Raw genomic sequence first — 21,240 nt, forward strand, 5'->3', positions numbered from 1 at the left:
TCCATTTTTTTTAATAAAAGAAAAAAGATATAATCTCTGTCCTTTAGGAGCTAACAATTTAACTGAAGGAGTCAGGACCAACATACAGACATGCTTATTAAGGACTCAGAGGGTCAATAATGTGCAAGTTAGAGGAAGAAGGAAACAACACTTAAATTAAAAATCTTAATGCTTGGGATGCGTGGGTGGCTCAGTGGGTTAAGGCCTCTGCCTTCAGCTCGGGTCATGATCCCAGGGTTCTGGAATCAGGCCCCTCATCAGGCTATCTGCTCGGCAGGGAGCCTGCTTCCCCTCCTCTCTCTCTGCCTGCCTCTCTGATTGCTTGTGATCTCTGTCTGTCAAATAAATAATAAATGAAATCTTTTTTTTAAAAAAAATCTTAATGCTTACGTTAGAGCCATGGTTCTGAGTGATGACCTTTTCGGGTAGCACAGACCAGTGATTAAGAGCGTGGTCTCTAGGTTGTGAAGTGTGTAAGCCTGACGATTCGCAGACCTGTACCCCTGGGGCAAATAATACATTATATGTTAATAAAAAAATAAAATAATTTTTTTTAAAAAAGAGCATGGTCTCTAAAGTCTGGCAAGTTTGGGTTCCAATCCAGGCTCTCATATTTACTGTGTTAAGACTGATTAAATTATCTTTCTGGTAGGTTGGAATAATGGTCTCCCAAAAGGTTATCTACAGCCTAATTCCTGGAACCTGGGAATGTACCTTATATGGGGAAAAAAGGACTCTGCAGCCATGATTAGATCAGGAGTCTAGCCATGATTAGATCAGGAGTCTTCAGATGGGGAAGTTAGTCTGGATTATCCAGGCGGGCCCTAAATGTAATCACATGTACACTTAAAGAGGGAGGCTGGAATTGGAATGATGTGGCCACAAGCCAAAGAATGCCAGCGGCCATCAGAAGCTGGAAAGGGCAAAGAACAGGTTCTCCCCTATAGCCTCCAGAAGGAGTACAACCCTGGTAAATCTCAATTTTGGCCTCATGAAGCTGATTTCTGGTAGACAGAACTATGACAGAATGAATTTCTGTTGTTTTAAGCCACCAAATTTGTGCTAAGTTGCTACAGCAGCTACAGGAAACGAATCCACTAACCTCTCTGATCCTAGCTGCCTTCATCTACAAAACGAGGACAGAAATACTAAGTCACAGGTAAAATTGTGGGTAAAATGTAAAATTCATACGGTGCTTATGTGCCCAGCAAAGAGAGAGTTCTCGGTAAGTGTTAGCTACTCCTGGGGGTGAACTGTTTCTGCATTGTGCTGAAATCCCCAACTTTCACAGGACACCTGCCCACGCCCACACCCTACTCCCCTCAGCAGGGAGAGCAGGGAGAGCCGGCAGTTAGGAGACCCAAGTTCTGCTCTTCAGTTGGTTTCTAACAGATTTAGTTCTCTCCTCAAGCCAGTCTCTCTGTTAGTTAAATGACCAGACCGCAGGAGAGCAGTGGACCTCTAACCGGAGGGTCTATTAAAACACAGACTATACAGCCTACAGCCAGAGTTTCTGATGTGGCAGACTGCGGGTGAGGCCCGAAACTTGCTTTTTAAAAAAAAAAAAAAAAAAAAATTTTATTTATTTATTTATTTGACAGACAGAGATCACAAGTAGGCAGAGAGGAAGGGATGCGTGGGTGGCTGAGCAGAGAGCCCAATGCGGGGTGATCCCAGGACTCTGGGATCATGACCTGAGCCGAAGACAGAGGCTTTAACCCACTGAGCCACCCAGGCGCCCCGAAACTTGCATTTTTTAGCAAGTTCCTAAGTGAGGTTGAGGTTACAGGTCTGGAGACCCCACTTTTGAAAATCTCTGGTCTAGAGTATTTCAAAGTTCCTTTCCAGTTTTAATAGTTTAAGACACCCCATAGATGCCAGCATTCAAATAATAAACACTGCTGTATCAGGCTGAAATAGCTTCACAACGAAGTTCTTTTCCTTTGTAAAAAAGTGAGGGATGGGAAAATATGAAGTCCATGGTTAAGGACTAGTTTTAACTTTTGAACTAGGCAGAATGAAAAATCTTAAGCAATAGTGGGAACAGGAAGGGGTTGTCCCCTTATCCAACATGCTGGCCCCATTTTAATTTATCTTAATCCCACCTTTCTGCCTTTTCACCAGACCCCTCCCCCTCACGCCCTCCTCCAGAAACACATGTAGGTGTCTCCTGGATTCATTCACTGGCTGTGCCGGGCGCAGTATAATACTGCCTTTGTTAGTCTCCGGGCCGGCCTCTCCAAGCAACCGTGTTCAGTCTCAGTGTTCCTCTACTCTTAAAAAAACACAACCAAGGAATCTCTGAAAAATAATTGTAAAATCCACTAAGGCAAATTCAGACGATGTGGAGACATTCAGACTCTAAATGCTGGAAAAAGAAACAAATTCAGAACATTGTTAGCATTCTCACCTGTCCTTTTTTTCCCCTTAATCTCTATTAGTCCTGTTGAGTAGGAAGCCTCTGCCGGATTGGATTAGAAACTCTGAATAAAAGGGGCCTCAGGCTGGGGACTGCACTGAAGAAATGGAATGTCTCGAGACTCAAGGAAAGCTGTCCTCTTGGCCTATGGAAGTCCTTGGTAAGAAGGCCAAGGAGAAGGATCTGGACCTGAAGTTGACTGATCTCCTTCCCGCACCCTGGGAGGGATCAGGGTATAGTAAAGGGGACAATGGGCTGGGAATCAGCATACCCTAGTTTGGGTCCTCATTCTGCTGTTTTGTAGCTGCTTGACCTTGGGCAAATCAATGAACTTTTCTGGGACTCCATTTTCTCACCACAGAAAATGAGCCAGTGGGTCTCGATCTATAGTCCTTATTTTAAGAGGCACATCAGAAATCCTCTGGGGTGACTTTTCAAAATACATATATCTGAGCCCCTCCATATTGAGAACCATGGAAGGAGAGAATCTCTGAGGTATTCAATCTAACATTCTTTTTTTTTTTTTTTTAAGATTTTATTTATTTATTTGACAGAGATCACAAGTAGGCAGAGAGGCAGGCAGAGAGAGAGGGAGAGGGAGAAGCAGGCTCCCTGCTGAGAAGAGAGCCCGATGTGGGGCTCAATCCCAGGACCCTGGGATCATGACCTAAGCCAAAGGCAGAGGCTTTAACCCACTGATCCATCCAGGTGCCCCTCAATCTAATATTCTAAGGTTTGTCTATTCTATAAAGTGAATGAGAAATATAAATGATGAAAGAGTCAAGGAACCCCAGAGGCAGGGCAGGGAGAGAAAAACAAAACTTTCTCAGGGAAGTGTGGGTCAAAGAAAAGGAATCCAAGTGTGATAAGAGATCATTTATTAAGTCAGTATTTGGGAGAGAGTGCTGCCCAATCACTAATAATGGAAGCAAGGACCTGTGTCCACCCAAGTGCCTGAAGGGCGACCATGTCAGGCATTCTAGGTAAGACACCAGGAATTCTAGGATCCTCATCCTGTCTACTGGGCGTGACCTTTACAAACCCACAATTATAGGACAGCGCTACAGCAATACAGAGAAGGGAGTGGCCAAATATACCAATATTACAAGCGGTGGGCGGGGGGGGGGGGCAGCCGGGGCAGGGGGTGTTGCTGGGAAAAGCTTCCTGGAAGGGGTACTATCCAGCTGTGTCTTACAGTGCCATGAAAAGGCAAGACAGATGTTAAGGCCACTTCAGACAAAGGGAACTGCATAAACAAAAGCCCCAAAGCATAAAGGAACATGGTGTACTATAGCATCAGTGAAAGCCTGGCATGAGTGAAACCTGTGTTTGAGGGTGTGTGTGTATGTGTGTGTGTACACATGCACGCATGGATATCTGTGTATTAAAGAGGTCTCTTAGCAATCAGACTAGAAAGATGAGCTGGGGCTGGAATGTAAAGATATCTTTCCTCCCCTTCCCCCTGCCCCCACCAGTTTTCACTCTGAAAAGTTTCAAACTTACTTAAAAAAATCTAAGAGCATTACAATAAAAATCTGTATAACTTAGATTCACAACTGTTAATATTTTTAACATTTGCTTCATCTCTCTCTATATATACATACACATGCCCTTTTATCTTTTGCTAAACCACGTGAAAATATAAAATTATTTTGGGAGTGCCTGGGTGGCTCAGTAGGTTAAGCGTCTGCCTTTGGCTCAGGTCATGTTCCCCAGGGCCCAGGGATCAAGCCCTGCTTTGGGCTCTCTGCTCAGTAGGGAGCCTGCTTTTCCTTCTTCCTCTGCCTGCCTCTCTCTGCCTACTTGTGCTTTCTCTGACAAATAAATAAAATTTTTAAAAAAGAAAATATCAAATCATTTCATTTCTAAATACTGAACACTGTATCTTCTAAGAACATCCTCTTATATGACTACGAACCATTCTATATACCATTGCTAAGATATCTCAATTTCATCCCTCAGATTTCTAGACAGAGGGATATCATCAGACATGGAATTTGGAAAAACCTCTGGTGATTTAAATGGTGACAGGGTTCACTAGAGTGAGGCAAGTCCAGAACCAGTTAGGAGGCCATGTGCAATGAAGGAGAGATGACGAGGGTTGATATGAAGTAATGGAACAGAAGACAGGAAAAAAAAAAAAAAAATCCAAAGATATTTTGGTCAGAAAAATGACAGGACAGGGGCGCCTGGGTGGCTCAGTGGGTTAAGCCACTGCCTTCGGCTCAGGTCATGATCTCAGGGTCCTGGGATCGAGTCCCGCATCGGGCTCTCTGCTCAGCAGGGAGCCTGCTTCCCTCTCTCTCTCTCTGCCTGCCTCTCCATCTACTTGTGATTTCTCTCTGTCAAATAAATAAATAAAATCTTTAAAAAAAAAAATGACAGGACAATTTGGGTGCAGAGAATGAGGCAAGAGTTGAGAACTCTTAAGAATTCCAGCTTGGAGAGGCTAGACTGATGGTGACAATGTCTGAAGTGAACCAGGAAACAGGAAGAACAGGTTCATGGAGCTATTTATCCCATCTCCCGAGTGAGATTTATTTAGGAGAACCATTACCAACACCTGCACGGGAGGTGTGGCAAATGGCTCTGGCTGAGGCCAATGCACACAGTTCTAAGCAGTACTAGAACTTTGGTACAAAAGACATCAAAGAGAGCAGTGCACCATTTCAGATACCAGAGGAATTAAAAGACAAATATAAATTAGACCTCAGGAAACTCACAACCTGTAACTGAAGGTAAAAGCAGCCATGAGAGAGAGAAGCCATCATGTGCATAGAGAGGAGCTTTATGCTCTATTTAATTTCAATTTCAGAAAGGTTTATAACTTCTCTTGCAGGGACAATCCCTGAAATGAAGTGAGTCCAGCATGCTGCCCAGAAGGACACGGAAACTAAGCTGTCACATGGGCATTCTGGCTGTATGCGCCCAGGCAGCTGATCAGTCCCAAAACTGCCTAAAGCACACATTCCATGCAGCCTTGCCACCTCTTGAGACCTGGGGTCACGAAACTTGTGCAAAGAAAGAAATGCATCTACCAAAGATGCATCTCAGCAGGACCCTGCTGAAGTTCATGAGCCAATCCCAAAATGAAATTGCTCTGCCGTCTAAGAATTTAGCCTTCTTTCAGCTAATAAACAAATATCCATTCCAACAGCCTAGGACATTCAAAAACTTTCAAAAAAGACATCTGATATCTGGCAACAAACATGTCTTATCTTATTTTATTTTATTTTATTTTATTTTTTATAAACATATAATGTATTTTTATCCCCAGGGGTACAGGTCTGTGAATCGCCAGGTTTACACACTTCACAGCACTCACCATAGCACATACCCTCCCCAATGTCCATAACCTCACACCCCTCTCCCAAACCTCCTCCCCCCAGCAACCCTCAGTTTGTTTTGTGAGCTTAAGAGCCACTTACGGTTTGTCTCCCTCCCAATCCCATCTTGTTTCATTTATTCTTCTTCTAAACCCTTAACCCCCCATGTTGCATCTCTACTTCCTCATATCAGGGAGATCATATGATAGCTGTCTTTCTCCGATTGTGTGTCTTTTTTTTTTTTTTTAATTTATTTAGTCAGAGAGAGAGAGCGAGAGCGAGCACAGGCAGACAGAGTCAGAGGGAGAAGCAGGCTCCCCATGGAGCAAGGAGCCCGATGTGGGACTCGATCCCAGGACGCCGGGATCATGACCTGAGCCGAAGGCAGCTGCTTAACCAACTGAGCCACCCAGGCGTCCCTTGTGTGTCTTATTTTAAAGGCCTCAAGCCCAAGGAATTGCTCAGAATTTATACCCCACCATTCTTATTGCTGGCCACAAAACTATGCCCTGAAAGTGGTCCTTGCCTTTTAAAACAATACCTATGGATGGCAGTGAGTGTTAATTCTGACTTAGAGGTGCAAACTATAGCAAAATTTTTACTTCATGGTAAAAGAGAGGAGTTTCAAGATTTCTGTGGGGAGGTAGAGAGAAGAAGGGAATGGTATTACAGAGGCCTGAAAGAAAATTTCCAGAAAAACTGAAGTATGTATAATTCTTATTTTTACCACCCTTTATAGATTTAAAGTCTTTGTTAGTTTAGAAACATAAATGGCCTCATATATAAGTTGTTGGTTTTCTTAGTCAAATCCATTAGAAGATGTGAAAGCACAGAAAAAGAAATACTTGAGGGTCAAGGAAACAATTTCTCATTTCTTTTTCTAACAATATTTAAGACTAACAGAGCAAACAAATATGCGCAGAATGAAAAGGGATGCCTCTCCACCACACTTTTTCTAATACATATAGTGGGCTTCCAGAACAGTCCTTTGTTGTCAGTTCTTTACTGGACAAGCATTCAGCCAAGGGGCAAAGACAAGTACTTTGGAGAATACAAAGGGGGGGTGGGGAGAGGCCCGGGACCCAGTCCCCAGGGAAGTTACCTGGAAAGTAATCAATACTCACGAATAACAATGATACAAAAGAGAACCGATAAGAGCCAGAAGAAGGGTATAGATAAATTACTAAGGTATTTCCAGCTAGGGACAACTGGGATTGGCTTCCAGTATGGGGTGGAGGGATGTAAAGGAATTGAGGCTGAGGTGTTTAGGCAACCCGTGTTTTGTACCACGTGGGGAAAAACGCAAGACCGGAAGAGCAAGGCATTCAGCTCAGCTGGAGGGAAGAGTGTGTGAAGCAAGGCTGGAATGTGATGTTCACTGAGTGCTTACTATGTGCCAGGCACATGTGCTAGAAGGTTTTACATATTTACAGTTCAAGAAGAGCTAGAGGAAATGAGTTTGGAAAGGTAGTCACAGAGGACCTTGCAAAGCAAAATGCTGGTTCTAAGAAGAAAAGGAGAATTTTACAAAGGAGTCCAGTTCAGCCCACAGCTCCTCCACCTCTTTCTAGGCCTGCTGCACCCATGAGGCAGCTCTGCTAGCGAGGACAGGAGACCTTGAGATGACAGGAGGCTCATCCTTATTCTGGAATGGTGCTGGCAAGAAATCATCTGAAGTCCTGATGAGACAACTTGCATTCCAGGGACCACTGATAAGGATTAACTTGGAATTTCTTAATGCTCCTTCCCACCTAGTCTCCAACTATTGGAAAGCTTAAACCTGCTCATTGTAAGCCACAAGGTGGAGATGTCTGGCAGAGCAGAACTGAGAGGAAGTCGTTTAGCCAGCCTAAGGTTACCATTAACACTTTGAGCCACTGCCTTGAGCTAATTTTTATGTTTGTTTTTTAAGTTTGGTTGAAATGTCACAAATGGAAAAATTAACTAAAGCACCAGGGTTAGCCACAAGACTGGACACACCTGGCTGCAAACCCAGCAAAAGAAACTTACTTCATTAGTAGGAGAGGCAGAAAGTGAAATTTACATCTGAAATGTGCCTGCACCAAGAGAAAGCACTGAGGCCAAAGGCGCTGTCTGTTTTTACAGCTGTGTCAAGTCTTAGTTCTCTACTCTTAGCAACACTCAGGAGTGAGGCAAGGGCCCAAGGAAAAATGGTCTCCAGCCTCTTCAGCTGCAACTCAGCTCACAAAGGTTTTTAAGAACCAGTTAATGAAATAAAACAAGACCAGATGAGGTGATATAATGAACTTTATTTCCACAGCTAATTTATATGTTTAAATCCCAAATAATGTTTTTTTAAAAGTTAGAATGCTCTAAATTATTGATGTGATTTTTGTAACCTCAAATTTAACACTCGCATTTTATACCAGCTTCACTAATGATATATGAGTCTGCCTTGTTTTTCACAATAGTTGGGCTCCTAAAAAGCTGATAAAAAGCAAAACATTTTTAATAAAAATTTCCCCACCAAATAAGACTGCAGTTCTAATTTCAAAGGAGCTCTTGAATCAAATTTCTGATTCGTCATTAATTCACAAGTGGTTCCACTCAAAGTAATTGCCTCTAAGAATTCTTTGGCATGAAAAAGATCACCACTACATTGATCAGTCTTATAAATTCTACTACTTTTTATATGGGTTTTCTTAAAGATGTACACCTGGGATGCCAAATTATACGGAGACAGATTTACAAATTACCACCTTCTAGTCAGATTTTCTGAGGCACCCCAATAACTCACATTTTTTTTTTTTAAAGAAACTGAAGCACAGAGGAGGAGAGACGTGGCCGCCAGGGTCAGAACCAGGCCAGACTGGCTCCCTACTACTTTCCCCAGCCGCACGTCTCTAACTTTCCCATTTCTTTAGGCTGTACACACAAAAGGCTGAGAACCCCTCTACACACACAATCACACTCTACACACACAATCACATAACAAAAGTGATTAAAATATAATTAAATATAAAATATATAAAATTATATAAAATATAATTTTCTTTCTGTGTAAAGGGTGTCTACCATGAGTTTGGAAAGGGGGTGCAGGGGAACCAAGTCAATTATAATAGAAAAGCAGTACTGGTAACTCCCCAATTCTTTCAAACGTGTTATTTTTAAATCACCATCTTTTATTTATAGTCTTTGTAACTACACTGGGCTTGGCATTTCTCTTCATGCAGGTGAATTTACAAGTCTGTACTTGGGGAGTATTATGGATCATCCTAAACTTTGTTATTCAAAGTGTGGCTGTCCCATCCTCACCCTGCTCCACCTATGGTGCTGGCATCAGCTGAAACTTTCTAAAAATTTAGACTGTGGCTCCACCCCAACCTACTGAATCAGAATTTGCATTTTAACAAGATTCTCCAGGTGGACCACAGGCACAATAAAGTTTGAGAAACACCTATCTAACACACTTCTCAAGAGGACATCATATCTAACAAAATTTAGAAAGAAAAATAGTCGGATAAAATGGAGGGGGGGGGAAGAAAAGGAAAAACTAATTCCCACAAGGCTGTACTGATGTACACATGGACTACAAACAAATAAATCAAGCATCATCCATCTGATAAGTGGGCTTTAAAATAAAATTTCAGAGGCTGAAATTAATTTATTCATTCAACAAGTTTTTATTCATCCAATGTTTCCTATGTAAGCAAAAACGTGTGATTAAGACTGGTCTCCTGCCTTTATAAAGCATACAGTCAAGAGGAAGTAACATTATAAAGTAACACAGAAGATTCAAAGTGCTGGAGATTGTGATGGGGATATTTATGGAGGTCCAAAGGAAATTGATGGTGGAGGAGGGGTAATAACTAAAATGCTCCTGTAGCTCAAGAATCAGTAACCTATGGCTCACTAAGCCATGTGGCCCACACGGCTCTAGCAGTCTAACATCCAGGCACGTTTAGTCAATAGTGACAAGAAAAAACAGGCTAAATAATTAGAAGAGCTACTGTGTCACTGCATGGCACTCAGCCAAGGCTTTGGCTGGCCAGGGGGTGTCACTGGTTATCATTAAGTGATTTGGTACCAGCAGCACCACCCTATGTCCACTGGGTGCTGCCACAGAGATGGACAGTAAGTACCTGAGCGCATGTGGAACACTTAGCTACAGGAATAGCTTCAAGACTGCTGACCCACTCTGGGTAGCAAAGACAGCAGAAAGGCCTGATAGTGAAAAAAAATGAACAACGAACCAAAGAACAAACACACTTCCAAAGACAGTACTCACTGACTCTGAAACAAATAATGATGATGCTGATAGCAGCTAAAACTCTGACATACGCTATCCTCTTCTTGGAATGAACAGAAACGCCAATGGTCTACTGTCCCAGAGAAAGACATGTAAATGTCACTGGAAACATCTTAAAACAAACGGATGTCCACTGTGCTTCCTATACATGCAGTTCCTCCAAAGACATGAGGATTTGGAAATATCCTCTCAGTAAGAAACCATCATCTCCCTGATTCAACCTCAAAGACCACAATTTTACACACAGAGCACATAAGCCTATGATACCATTAGACAATGATGTAAGAGTATGTGAAAATAATTACAATAAATACAACATAGGGGACGACCTCCCACTTAACTCTTAAGCAGCACTCTTAACTCTCCAAGACATGTTGTTGAGTGAAAATAAAATTAAGTACATATTAACTGCATATTAGTACACAGAAGATGATCAGGTATAATCCAATAGACAGACACAAAAACAGTATTATATTTTGTCTGTAGATAACATAGAAGAAAGCCTTAAAAAATATACACCAAGTAGAAACCATTTGAATTTTAAAAAACAATTTTAAGTATGGAGGTTCCTCAAAAAGTTGAAAACAGATCTACCTTACAACCCATCAATCACACTACTGGGTATTTACCCTAAAGATACAAATGTAGTGATCCGAAGGGGCACGTGCACCTGAATGTTTATAGCAGCAATGTCCACAATAGCCAAACTATGAAAAGAACCTAGATGTCCGTCAACAGATGAATGGATAAAGAAGATGTGGTGTATATATACATATGTGTATACACACACACACACACATACCTATAATGGAATACTATGCAGCCATCAAAACCCCCAAAATCTTGCCATTTGCAATGACGTGGATAGAACTAGAGGGTATTATGCTGAGCGAAGTAAGTCAACCAGAGAAAGATATGATCTCTCTGATATGAGGAATTTGAGAGGCAGGGCAGGGGGCTGTGGAGTTAGGGAGGAAAAAAATGGAATAAGATGGGACTGGGGAGGGAGACAAACCATGAAAGAGACTCTTAATCTCACAAAACAAACTGAGGGCTCCTGGAGGTGGTGGTGAGGGGAGTAGGGATAGGGTGGCTGGTATATGAACTTTGGGAAGGGTACATGCTACGTGAGTGCCGTTGAAATGTGTAAGCCTGATGATTCACAGACCTGCACCCCTGGGGCAAATAATACACTAATGTTAATTTAAAAAAAAAAAACTTCATTGCCTTCAAAAAAAAAATGAAAATAAAAACAATTGTAAAGTTCCTATATCTAATATAGGAACACCTGGCTAGCTCAATCATTGGAGCAACTCTTGATTGCAGGGTCAAGTTTGAGCCCCACATTAGGTACAGAGATTACATAAAAAAAAAAAGTCTTAAAACAAAACCCATATCTAATACGTATCAAGATAAAAAGCCAAGATGCAAAACTGTGTATGGTTAAGCCCATTTGTGTTATTTACAATTTGCATTTATCTAAGAAACAACTAGAAGGATACACATCAACTCTTAACAATGGTTACTTTTGGGGGGTTGGAATGGGGAAAGGACACTTGTCTTTACATTAAATACTTTTTACTGTTTGATTTTTACTCTATGAATGTGTACTTTTATAATACATATATAAACTCTGTTTACTCCTCAGTCCGTAGGGAGACCATCTTAATGGAATAAAAACAAATAAACCCATTTTGTGATCCCATCTGCTTTAGACAATCCTAAACTGGGAGGCAATGAAATGGGAAAAAACAAGGATTACAATCTAGTAAAATATGGTCTAAACACAAAAATATACAATATACCCAAAGGAAGAGATTACTATTTATATAAACAACCTTATCCTAATGTTATGGTTCCATTTCCTACACTCTATGCTTTACACACACACACACACACACACACACACACACAGTCACACACAATCCCCCTTTCTCAGTTAATTGTTAAATGTACTAATATACATTTTCAGCAGATACCCTGCCAAATTATTCTAGGTTGTTAGTGATCAAGGCGCTTGTTTTTCAGTTCCTGAGGACAGTGCAGGCCTGATGCCAGGGTATTTCCATCAGAACAAATTTAGAGGAGGACTGGTTCAAAGACTGAATTGGTGTCAAAGGCATAGCGTCCTAAAGCTCAATTATTTGATTTCCTCCATTCAACAAATCCATCCCTCTTACCACCATTATTTGGGCTTAATAAATCCATACCCATACACACACACAGGATGTCCTCACACTGACAAACCATAATAATGTGTGCAAACACAAAGTCTCCATGGCATGTCAGTCTCCACAGAGGCAGAAGCAACTCTAGCTGAATTACAACCTGACATTAGGCAGCAATACACAGAAATCTAAAAGCAAAGCCATTCTAGAACATATACAACGTCAACTCAAGTCAGGCAATCCCTCACTGGAGTTCTCCAGGACCAGAATCTGACAGCATTTCACTTACCCCCATGACTCTGCCACGCTGCTCAACATCCTCCCACATAAAATGAACTATGATCCGACACATGTATTTCCCACTCCGGCCTTCCTGCTTCATTCGGACTAGACACATCCTGGGTGGGAAGAAGATATAAAGAGTAACTGGCTGTTTGCATTCTTTGTATCATACATTTATACTGAAGGTCAGTTCATCTGAGTAATTTCAGGAAACAGAATTAAAAAACTGTAAGTGATCTTATTTAAAAAAACATTCATTGAGGTATAACATAAATATTATAAAGTACACAAATCTTTAGTGTATAGCCTGAGAAATTATATATTATATACATATAAGAAGCACCCAGATCAAGAGAATGAGATTATTCGGAGCACCTCACTCTCATACATGCAAGTGACCCACATTTAGTTGTTAGAAGATAAGCAAGTCAAATCTTTCATTTTACTGGATAAAAACAGAAGGCTACACAAAGAAAGTAATTTGCCCAACACCACTGAGTAGTCTGTAAAGATGGACAGAGCGCTATGCTGTCCAACGCAGAAGCTACTAGCTACATGTGGCTATTGAGCACTTAAAATGTAACTAGGTCCAACTGAAATGTAGCATAAGTTTAAGATTTCAAAGATTTAGTTCAACAAAAAGAATACAAATACCTCAAATTTTTATACTGCTTACATGCTGAAATATTATTTCAGATATACTGAGTTAAATAAAACCAATTATTAAAAATAAATTTCATTATTTTCTTTTTACTTTTTTTAATGGAGCTACTAGAAACTTTTAAATTCAATATATGAGTTGCATTGTTTGTTTGACAGAACCTATTTAGAACACCAATCACAGAAAGTACTATGATTTCACCTACGTAATTATCAAAACGTATCCCCCATTAGCATATAAGTTCCACTGAAGGCAAAGATCAAGTATGGGCTGTCTTGGGTTTTTTTAAGATTTTATTTATTTATTTATTTATTTGACAGACAGAGATCACAAGCAGGCAGAGAGGCAGGCAGAGAGAGGAAGGGAAGCAGGCTTTCCACTGAGCAGAGAGCCCGATGTAGGGCTCGATCCCAGGATCCTGGGATCATGACCCAAACCACAGGCAGAGAGGCTTTAACCCACTGAGCCACCCAGGCACCCCTGGGCTGTTTTGGGTTTCTTTTTTTTTTTTTTCAATAACCATTGTATATCCAGGGCTTAAGAATAGTAGGCATTTAATACTTATTTGCTAAATAAATAAGTGAATAAAACAACTCAGGTTTCGTTTGGGCTTCTTCTCCTATACCACATTGCCTCTAATCAGTCCATAAGGGTCTCTGCTTAAATCTTCCATAAGAATGTAAGATTTGTATTATATTTTATTAATTAGTAAACATATATTATACTTAACTATGTGTAAAAATACAAACAGGGACATTAACTTTTCAAACTAGTTCCTTATCTCACTCTTAATAAACATCCTTATTTCTATTATCTTTCATTTAATAGTTCTTGGGTGGCTTTAATAGGACTACTCACCAAAAGACATTTCCTGCTATAATTATGGCATATTGGATCTAATCCAGCCCATTAAACTCTACTAGCAATAGTATGGTACAATGGAATGATTTCAGCCTGGCCTGCCTCAACATCTCTGTTAACGACTAAGATGGAGAAAAGAAAACATACTTATCAAATCTGCAGATGACAAGAAGCTGGGCAAGAAGACAAATATGCTGGATGACCCAACCATAAGCCAAAAATACTTCAACAGACTGTTTCAATGGGCTGAATATAACAGAATTAATTTGAACAGAGGTAAACCTAAGCTCTTGCACTTGAGTCTTAAAGAACTGGTACTGGTACAGGATAGGTCAGTCATGCCCATCTATGTGTGAAAAAGCCATATAGGCTTAAGCTGACAATTAACTTCAAAGGAAATCAAGGTGATGATGAGGCTGCCCCCCATATTAACATGATTTTAGATATAGTATTGGAAACATAATATCTTCAAAGTGAAATTTTTGTTCCATTCAACACAGATCAGACTCTTAGAATGCTTAGAATGCTGTCCACAGTTTTTGTTTTTGTTTTTTTAAAGATTTTATTTATTTATTTGACAGACAGAGATCACAAGTAGGCAGAGAGGCAGGCAGAGAGAGAGAGAGAGAGAGAGAGGGAAGCAGGCTTCCTGCGGAGCAGGGAGCCCGCTGCGGGGCTCGATCCCAGGACCCTGAGATCATGACCCGAGCCGAAGGCAGCAGCCCAAACCACTGAGCCACCCAGGCGCCCCGCTGTCCACAGTTTTAAGCGTTATATTTTAAGAAACAAGAGGATGAGAGGAATGATCAGAAGACATGTAGCCTGGAGAAAAACAAGAGAGTTGCCTTAAATATCGTAGACAAGTGATTGGACTATTTGTCCAAGAGTTAGAATCAGAACCAATGGGTAAACCACAGAGGGAGAAAGAAGTCCTCAACACTGAACACTGAAAGAAGTAACTTTCTAACAGGAGAGTTTCTGAAGATTTGAATAATGGAACGAATAAGCCCAAGATGTAAAGAATTTGCCTACTTCTGAAGGATAAACACATTGTGAGAACTCAGGTAAGAGGCTGACTATGTGGTCTTTAACATCGTTTCCAACCATGAGATTTGGGGATGCTATGATTTTAAATTTGTAACCTCTGAACCCAGTTGGTGCCTAAGAAGTAACACTAGGTAACAATAAAAACACGTCATGGAAAAAGATTTGACTATTTCATATGACATAGGATATACTGCAAAGCAGAAACAAACTAGACAGAGAAAGTTCAACAGTCCTTTTTCATAAGATTTTTCTTAATCAAGTCGCTCATGTCAGCCTCTCACCTGAAAAGACACCGTGAATTTTGATGCTTACATGTCGTCAGAGGCCACTTCATCAACAGCAAAAGTGAGGTAATGGAATACTTCATTTATTTGAAATTCTGTAGTTTGTTAATACACCTGCCTTCTGAGGTTTAAAAGGCACAGATTTTCTCAGACCATAAAGTATACATTATGCTATGTTCACCTCAAGTGTACCTACCATCTGTTACCATACAATCTATTATACCATTGACTATATTCCCTATGATGTACCTTTTATCTCCATTACTTACTCATTCCATGAACTGGAAGCCTGTATCTTCCCACTCTGCTTCATCAATTTTATCCATTCCTCACTCTCTCCCCTCTGGGAAATATCAGTTTGCTCTGTATATTTATAAGTCTATTTCTGCTTTTTGTTTATTCATTGGTTTTTTAGACTTCATACATAAGTGAGCTTATATGGTATTTGTCTCTGACTTCATTAATTTAGCATCATACCCTCTAGGTCCATCCTTATTGTCAAAAACAGTTAAAAAAAAAAAAATCTCGTGCTTTTTAATGGCTGAGTAATATTCCAGAAGGGGGAGGAGAGAGGGGGAGAATCTTCTTTATCCATTCATCTATTAATGAACACTTCAGTTACTTCTAAATCTTGACTACTGTAGATAATACTGCAATAAACACAGAGGTGCATGTATCTTTTCAAATTCATATTTTCATTTTGGGGGTAAATACCCAGTAGTGGAATTAGTGGACCATACAGTATTCCTATTTTTAATTTTTTTTAAAAGATTTTATTTATTTATTTGAGAGAGAAAGAGAGAGCATGAGAAGGGGGAGGGTCAGAGCGAGAAGCAGACTCCCTGCCAAGCAGGGAGCCTGATACGGGACTCAATCCCGGGACTCTAGGATCATGATCTGAACCGAAGGCAGTCACTTAAACAACTGAGCCACCCAGGCACCCTCTATTTTTAATTTTTTAAAGAACCTCCATACTGTTTTCCACAGTGGTTGTACCAATTTATATTCCCACCAACAGTGCATGAGAGTTCCTTTTTTTCCCCACATCCTCACCAACACTTGTTATTTGTGTCTTTTTTTTTTTTTAAGATTTTATTTATTTATTTGACAGAGAGAAATTACAAGTAGGCAGGGAGGCAGGCAGAGGTGGGGGGCGGGGAAGCAGGCTCCCTGCTAAGCAAGGGAGAGCCCAATGTGGGGCTCGATCCTAGGACCCCGAGATCATGATCTGAGCTGAAGGCAGAGGCTTTAACCTACTGAGCCACCCGGGCGCCCCAATTTCTTGTCTTTTTTATTCTAACCATTCTCACAGATACAAAGTGAAGTCTCACTGTAGTTTTGATTTATGTTGCCCTAATGATTACTGCTGTTGAGCATTTCTCCATGTGCCTGTTGGCCATCTGTGTCTTCTTTGGAAAAAGGTCTGTTCAGGTCCTCTGCCCATTTTTTAATTGGATTACTTATTTTGGGGGAGTGTTGAATCATATAAGTTCTTTATATATTTTAGACATTAACCCCTTATCAGATATATCATTTGTTATTATCTTCTCTCATTTAGTAGGTTGCCTTTTCATTTTGCTGACTGTTTCCTTCACTGTGCAAAAGCTTTTTCTTTTGGTATAGTCCAGGTGTTCCCACTGTCAACACTTTATAGTTGAAGAAATTGAATCTCAGAAGAATAACTTGCCCAGAGCTACAAACCTAGTCAAAGGTGCCATCTGACCCCTGATAATTTGATCCCAGGCAGTACTATTTAGCTTCCTCCTTTATTGACTAGTACAAATCTTATGGAATCCATTTACTCTATTTTCCATTTAATCCTCACAAGGGTAATAAGTATCAAAACTAGCATCAAGGGGTGCCTGGGTGGCTCAGTGGGTTAAGCCTCTGCCTTCGGCTCAGGTCATGATCCCAGGGTCCTGGGATCGAGCCCTGCATCGGGCTCCCTTCTCATCGGGGAGCCTGCTTCCCCCCTCTCCCTCTGCCTGCCTCTCTGCCTACTTGTGATCTCTCTCTCTCTGTCAAATAAATAAATAAGATCTTTAAAAAAAAAAAAAAACTAGCATCACATTAGAAATAGTGTATTAGAAGGGGAAAGGCTGGCTAACTTGAGGCAAACGTACCTACAACAACAAAAGTAACTGCTGGCACCCTAACAGGAAAGAAAGAAACTAAAAATATACTGGAAACAAACATACAAAAAATAGCACAGCAAATGAGGTTCAACAGGGATGGTAACATACCCAGCACAACTCAAAAAAGATAGCCTGGCAAAGCACAGCTAAGAGTTTTCAGGACCAGGATACGCCCAAGTGGCTCAGTCAATGAAGCAACTGCCTTTGGCTCTGGTCTTAATCCCAAAGTTCTGGGATCAAGCCCCACATCAGACTCCTCAGCAGGGTGTCTGCTTCTCCCTCTGCCTGCTGCTCCCCCTGCTTGTGCTCTCTGGCAGATAAATAAAATCTTGAAGAAAAAAAAACAGTTATCAGGACTTCCTGAATCACCCAGAAAAGGCTAAAGTACATTGAGAAATGAAAAGGAGTGCAATAAGTCCAAAATGGTACACAAAAACAAAAAGATCTGATGATCCTGGTATCCCCTACAAAACAAAGCCAACACTTGTCACACACAGGCTCTCACTGCACAACAATAATGTTTGAGCCCCTAAGTAAACTATATTCCACAATTGAGAATACTAGGTTTAAAGAGCAGAACAGGATAGCTCTACCTCAATTTACATTATAGGTGCATTCCTCATAATATATATTTAAGTGTTGAGAAAACAAATTACATTTTGCTATTGATTCAACTTCGTAATTTCAGCTCTGTTGTGGGGGATAGAGGAGGGGAAAGGGGCGACACTTCCCTGCTAAAACATAATAAAAACTGCCCTTAAGAATGCAAAGTAGGGGTTCCTGGGTGGCTCCATGGGTTAAAGCCTCTGCCTTCAATTCAGGTCATGATCCCAGGGTCCTGGGATCGAGTCCCGCACTGAGCCCCACATTGAGCCCCCACAACCCCCTCTCTGTCTGCCTCTCTGCCTACTTGTGATCTCTATCAAATAAATAAATAAAATATTTAAAATTTTTTTAAAAAAGAATGCAATGTAACCTTTAAAAAAAGAGATAATCTTCTGCTCAAACCTAAAACTGCCCTAAAAAGAGACTACTTTTAAAAATCTTTTTACAAAGAAAGAACTTATCAATAAAATATTCTTATATTAAATAATGAACTTAATCATTCATTTAATAAGTATTTACTAAGCACCTACACTAACTATAGACTTAGTCTGTATATAAACTACGCTCTGTTTAGGAGCAATTCCAATTACCCCTCCCAAGTTTGATGATGTTCTTAAACCCACAATTTATTATTGAGGTTTTAAGCTTCACAGTACCATCCTTGTATCTCAGTGATTCCAGTGGCTCATAAATAATACTGATCTCCTTTACATATAAGGAAAGCAAATAGCCCAGCTAGCAAAGGAAAGAAAAAAAAAAAAAAAGGAGTAGTTAAGTCTTAGTCCTGGCTCCCAACCATCGCTAAAAGGCAAGCACAGAGGCAGACAAAAGGGGAAAAAGACTCACTTCACTAGGTGTCTCAAAAAATAAAGGGCTAAGATGTTGTGGCAAATAATAATAGTGATTACTCCCATTTGTGACATCCTCTAATATCAGACTTGTCACTTGAACATGCATTTTTGGGGCGCCTGGTGGCTCAGTTGGTTAAGCGACTGCCTTCGGCTCAGGTCATGATCCTGGGGTACTGGGATCGAGTCCCACATTGGGCTCCCTGCTTATCGGGGAGTCTGCTTCTCCCTGATTCTCCCCCTTCTCATCCTCTCTCTCTCTCATTCTCTCTCTTAAATAAATAAAAACTTATAAAAAAAAAAAAAGAAAGAAAGAAAATGCACTTTCATTCATACTCTCAATTTTTTAAAAGATTTTATTTATTTATTTGACAGAGAAAGATCACAAATAGGCAGAGAGACAGACACAGGGAGAGGGGGAAGCAGGCTCCCTGCTGAGCAGAAAGCCTGATGAGGGCTCGATCCCAGGACCCTGAGACCATGACCTGACTGGAAGGCAGACGTTTACCCACTGAGCCACCCAGGCATCCCTCTTTCAATCAATTTTAACTGCTCCCATTTCACAAAAACAAAAACAAAAACAAAACTGACACTCTGAGGAAAGAAGAGAAGGAAGTAAAGAGGTTTCTTTCTCTAGGTTTATAAAAATATTTCAGTGTCTCCCCATCTTCAAATAAGAAATAAAAAAATGTTTCCCCTCCATCCCACCTTCTTGATCATTTGGAAAACCTTAAAATGTAGTTCATAATTACTTGAGTAACCTAAGGTTGCCAAAGGAAAAGAACAGAGCTGGAATGAAGCCTGAACACCCCTACTTTCCCCCAAGCCAGTGTCTCCCAGGGCAGTGTCAATATGGGCTCTCTCCCTCATTCTGTGACAGCACAGCTCCAAGAGCCTCTTCCTGCTGGATCAGACAAGGAAGAAGAGAAAGACAGCAACACTCTCTGCAAAAGTTCAAAGGAACAAGAGTCCTAGCCACGCTCTGCTCCTCTCTGCCTAAACCTGGTAGGGAAGAATTCTTGTTATTCCTGAGGCTGACCATGTATTGGCAGCTCTCAATACCCTGTACGACTTGCTCTGTTTGGGCCTTCTGACAATGCCAGTTGTGTTTTGGCCTTGTTTCTCCCTTATGGTGCTTTATAAGCTGCTCAGAGTGGATCAGATTTTGACTTCAATGAAGACTAGTGGGCATTCAAGGCAGGTCTGTCACTCTGGCTGCTATGAAGGAATCCCAAAGGGACTTTCACATAACTTGTTTCCCTTCCTCTGCCACCAGCCGAGGCCAAGCAAGCAGAGCCTACATGCCCACACTCAAGCCTCAGCAGTGTGCTAATGAATGAGTTTATTTATTTGTGAGCTGGCATGCTTACCCTTCCCCGGGGCTGTGTACATGGCTATCTCCATCTGGTTTCCTAAACTCCCTCCCCATGAAGCCTAACCTTTATGTGGGGAGTGTGGGGAGTGTGGGGGCCACAGGACAGTCTGTGGGCAAACAGACAAGTGGGGTGAGGCACTTCCTGAAGCCATCTCACCTGACAGCGAGCCTCCTCCAAGAACTACACCTGGCCTGGGGCCTGCCTGTCAGATCCACTACAGAGGACAAGCTCCTGGGTAGCAGGTACCAGTGCTTTTAGGTTATGCAATGTTGATAAAATGATGCTGCATCGGCCTTTAGTTTGGGTAAAAAGCCACATTCGTGAGTGTTTGAACAGAGTGACTGGCTGGGGCATGGAGAGTGAGGATGTACACATGGCCAGGCCTCAGCATATCTAGCAGGTCTGGAGCCGCTGGATGTTCCAGCGTGAGCCTACAGGACTACAGTAACATCAAAGCTGCTGTAGCCATTTTAAAGAGCCCCGTTGCAAAGGCCGGGAGCATCTGCTAGGGCAGTTCTCTGGCTGGAGACTGGGACCAGCACAGTTTACTTCCTTCTCTTCTTTCCCAGAGGCTTCTTCCCCCAGACTCATAAAAATGTTCCAGTGTTTCCCCCTCTTAAAATAAAAAATAGAAAGCAAGTATCAAAATGCTTCCTCTCTGTCCTGCTTCTCCTTCTAGTGAACATCTTTCTTAATCACTTGGAATGTCTTAAAAAGTAGCTTACAGTTACTTCCTACCCTCCTAATAACTCCTCAAGACCCCATGTGCTCTGGTTCTAGACCCCAGAAGGCCAATGCAACTGCTTCCTTTGACCATCCCCAGGCAGTGCCCCCTTCCTCTGTGCTCCCATAAGACCTACACAGAGCACTTATCACCCTGTACTGTTTTCAGATCTACTTCTTGCCTCCCCCAGAACCCAGATAGCGAGCACCAAGAAACACAGTTTCGTACAGATG

At 41.3% G+C, this 21,240-nt stretch overlaps 2 protein-coding genes across 4 annotated transcripts in view; both read right to left on the minus strand.

Moving 5' to 3' along the window:
* The window catches only part of TRPC4AP (transient receptor potential cation channel subfamily C member 4 associated protein), a 265,655-nt gene that overhangs the window by 242,262 nt on the left and 2,153 nt on the right, over positions 1 to 21,240 (minus strand). The window lies entirely within an intron of this gene.
* The window catches only part of UQCC1 (ubiquinol-cytochrome c reductase complex assembly factor 1), a 97,282-nt gene that overhangs the window by 33,792 nt on the left and 42,250 nt on the right, over positions 1 to 21,240 (minus strand). For all 3 annotated transcript variants that reach the window (XM_082746168.1, XM_082746166.1, XM_082746167.1), the window contains exon 7: positions 12,473 to 12,581. In XM_082746168.1, the coding sequence (XP_082602294.1) occupies positions 12,473 to 12,581 (109 nt within the window). The remainder of the gene's footprint in view (positions 1 to 12,472; positions 12,582 to 21,240) is intronic.

The sequence above is a fragment of the Mustela nivalis genome (genome assembly GCF_964662115.1).
Source record: "Mustela nivalis genome assembly, chromosome: 8".
Taxonomy (NCBI): Eukaryota; Metazoa; Chordata; class Mammalia; order Carnivora; family Mustelidae; genus Mustela; species Mustela nivalis.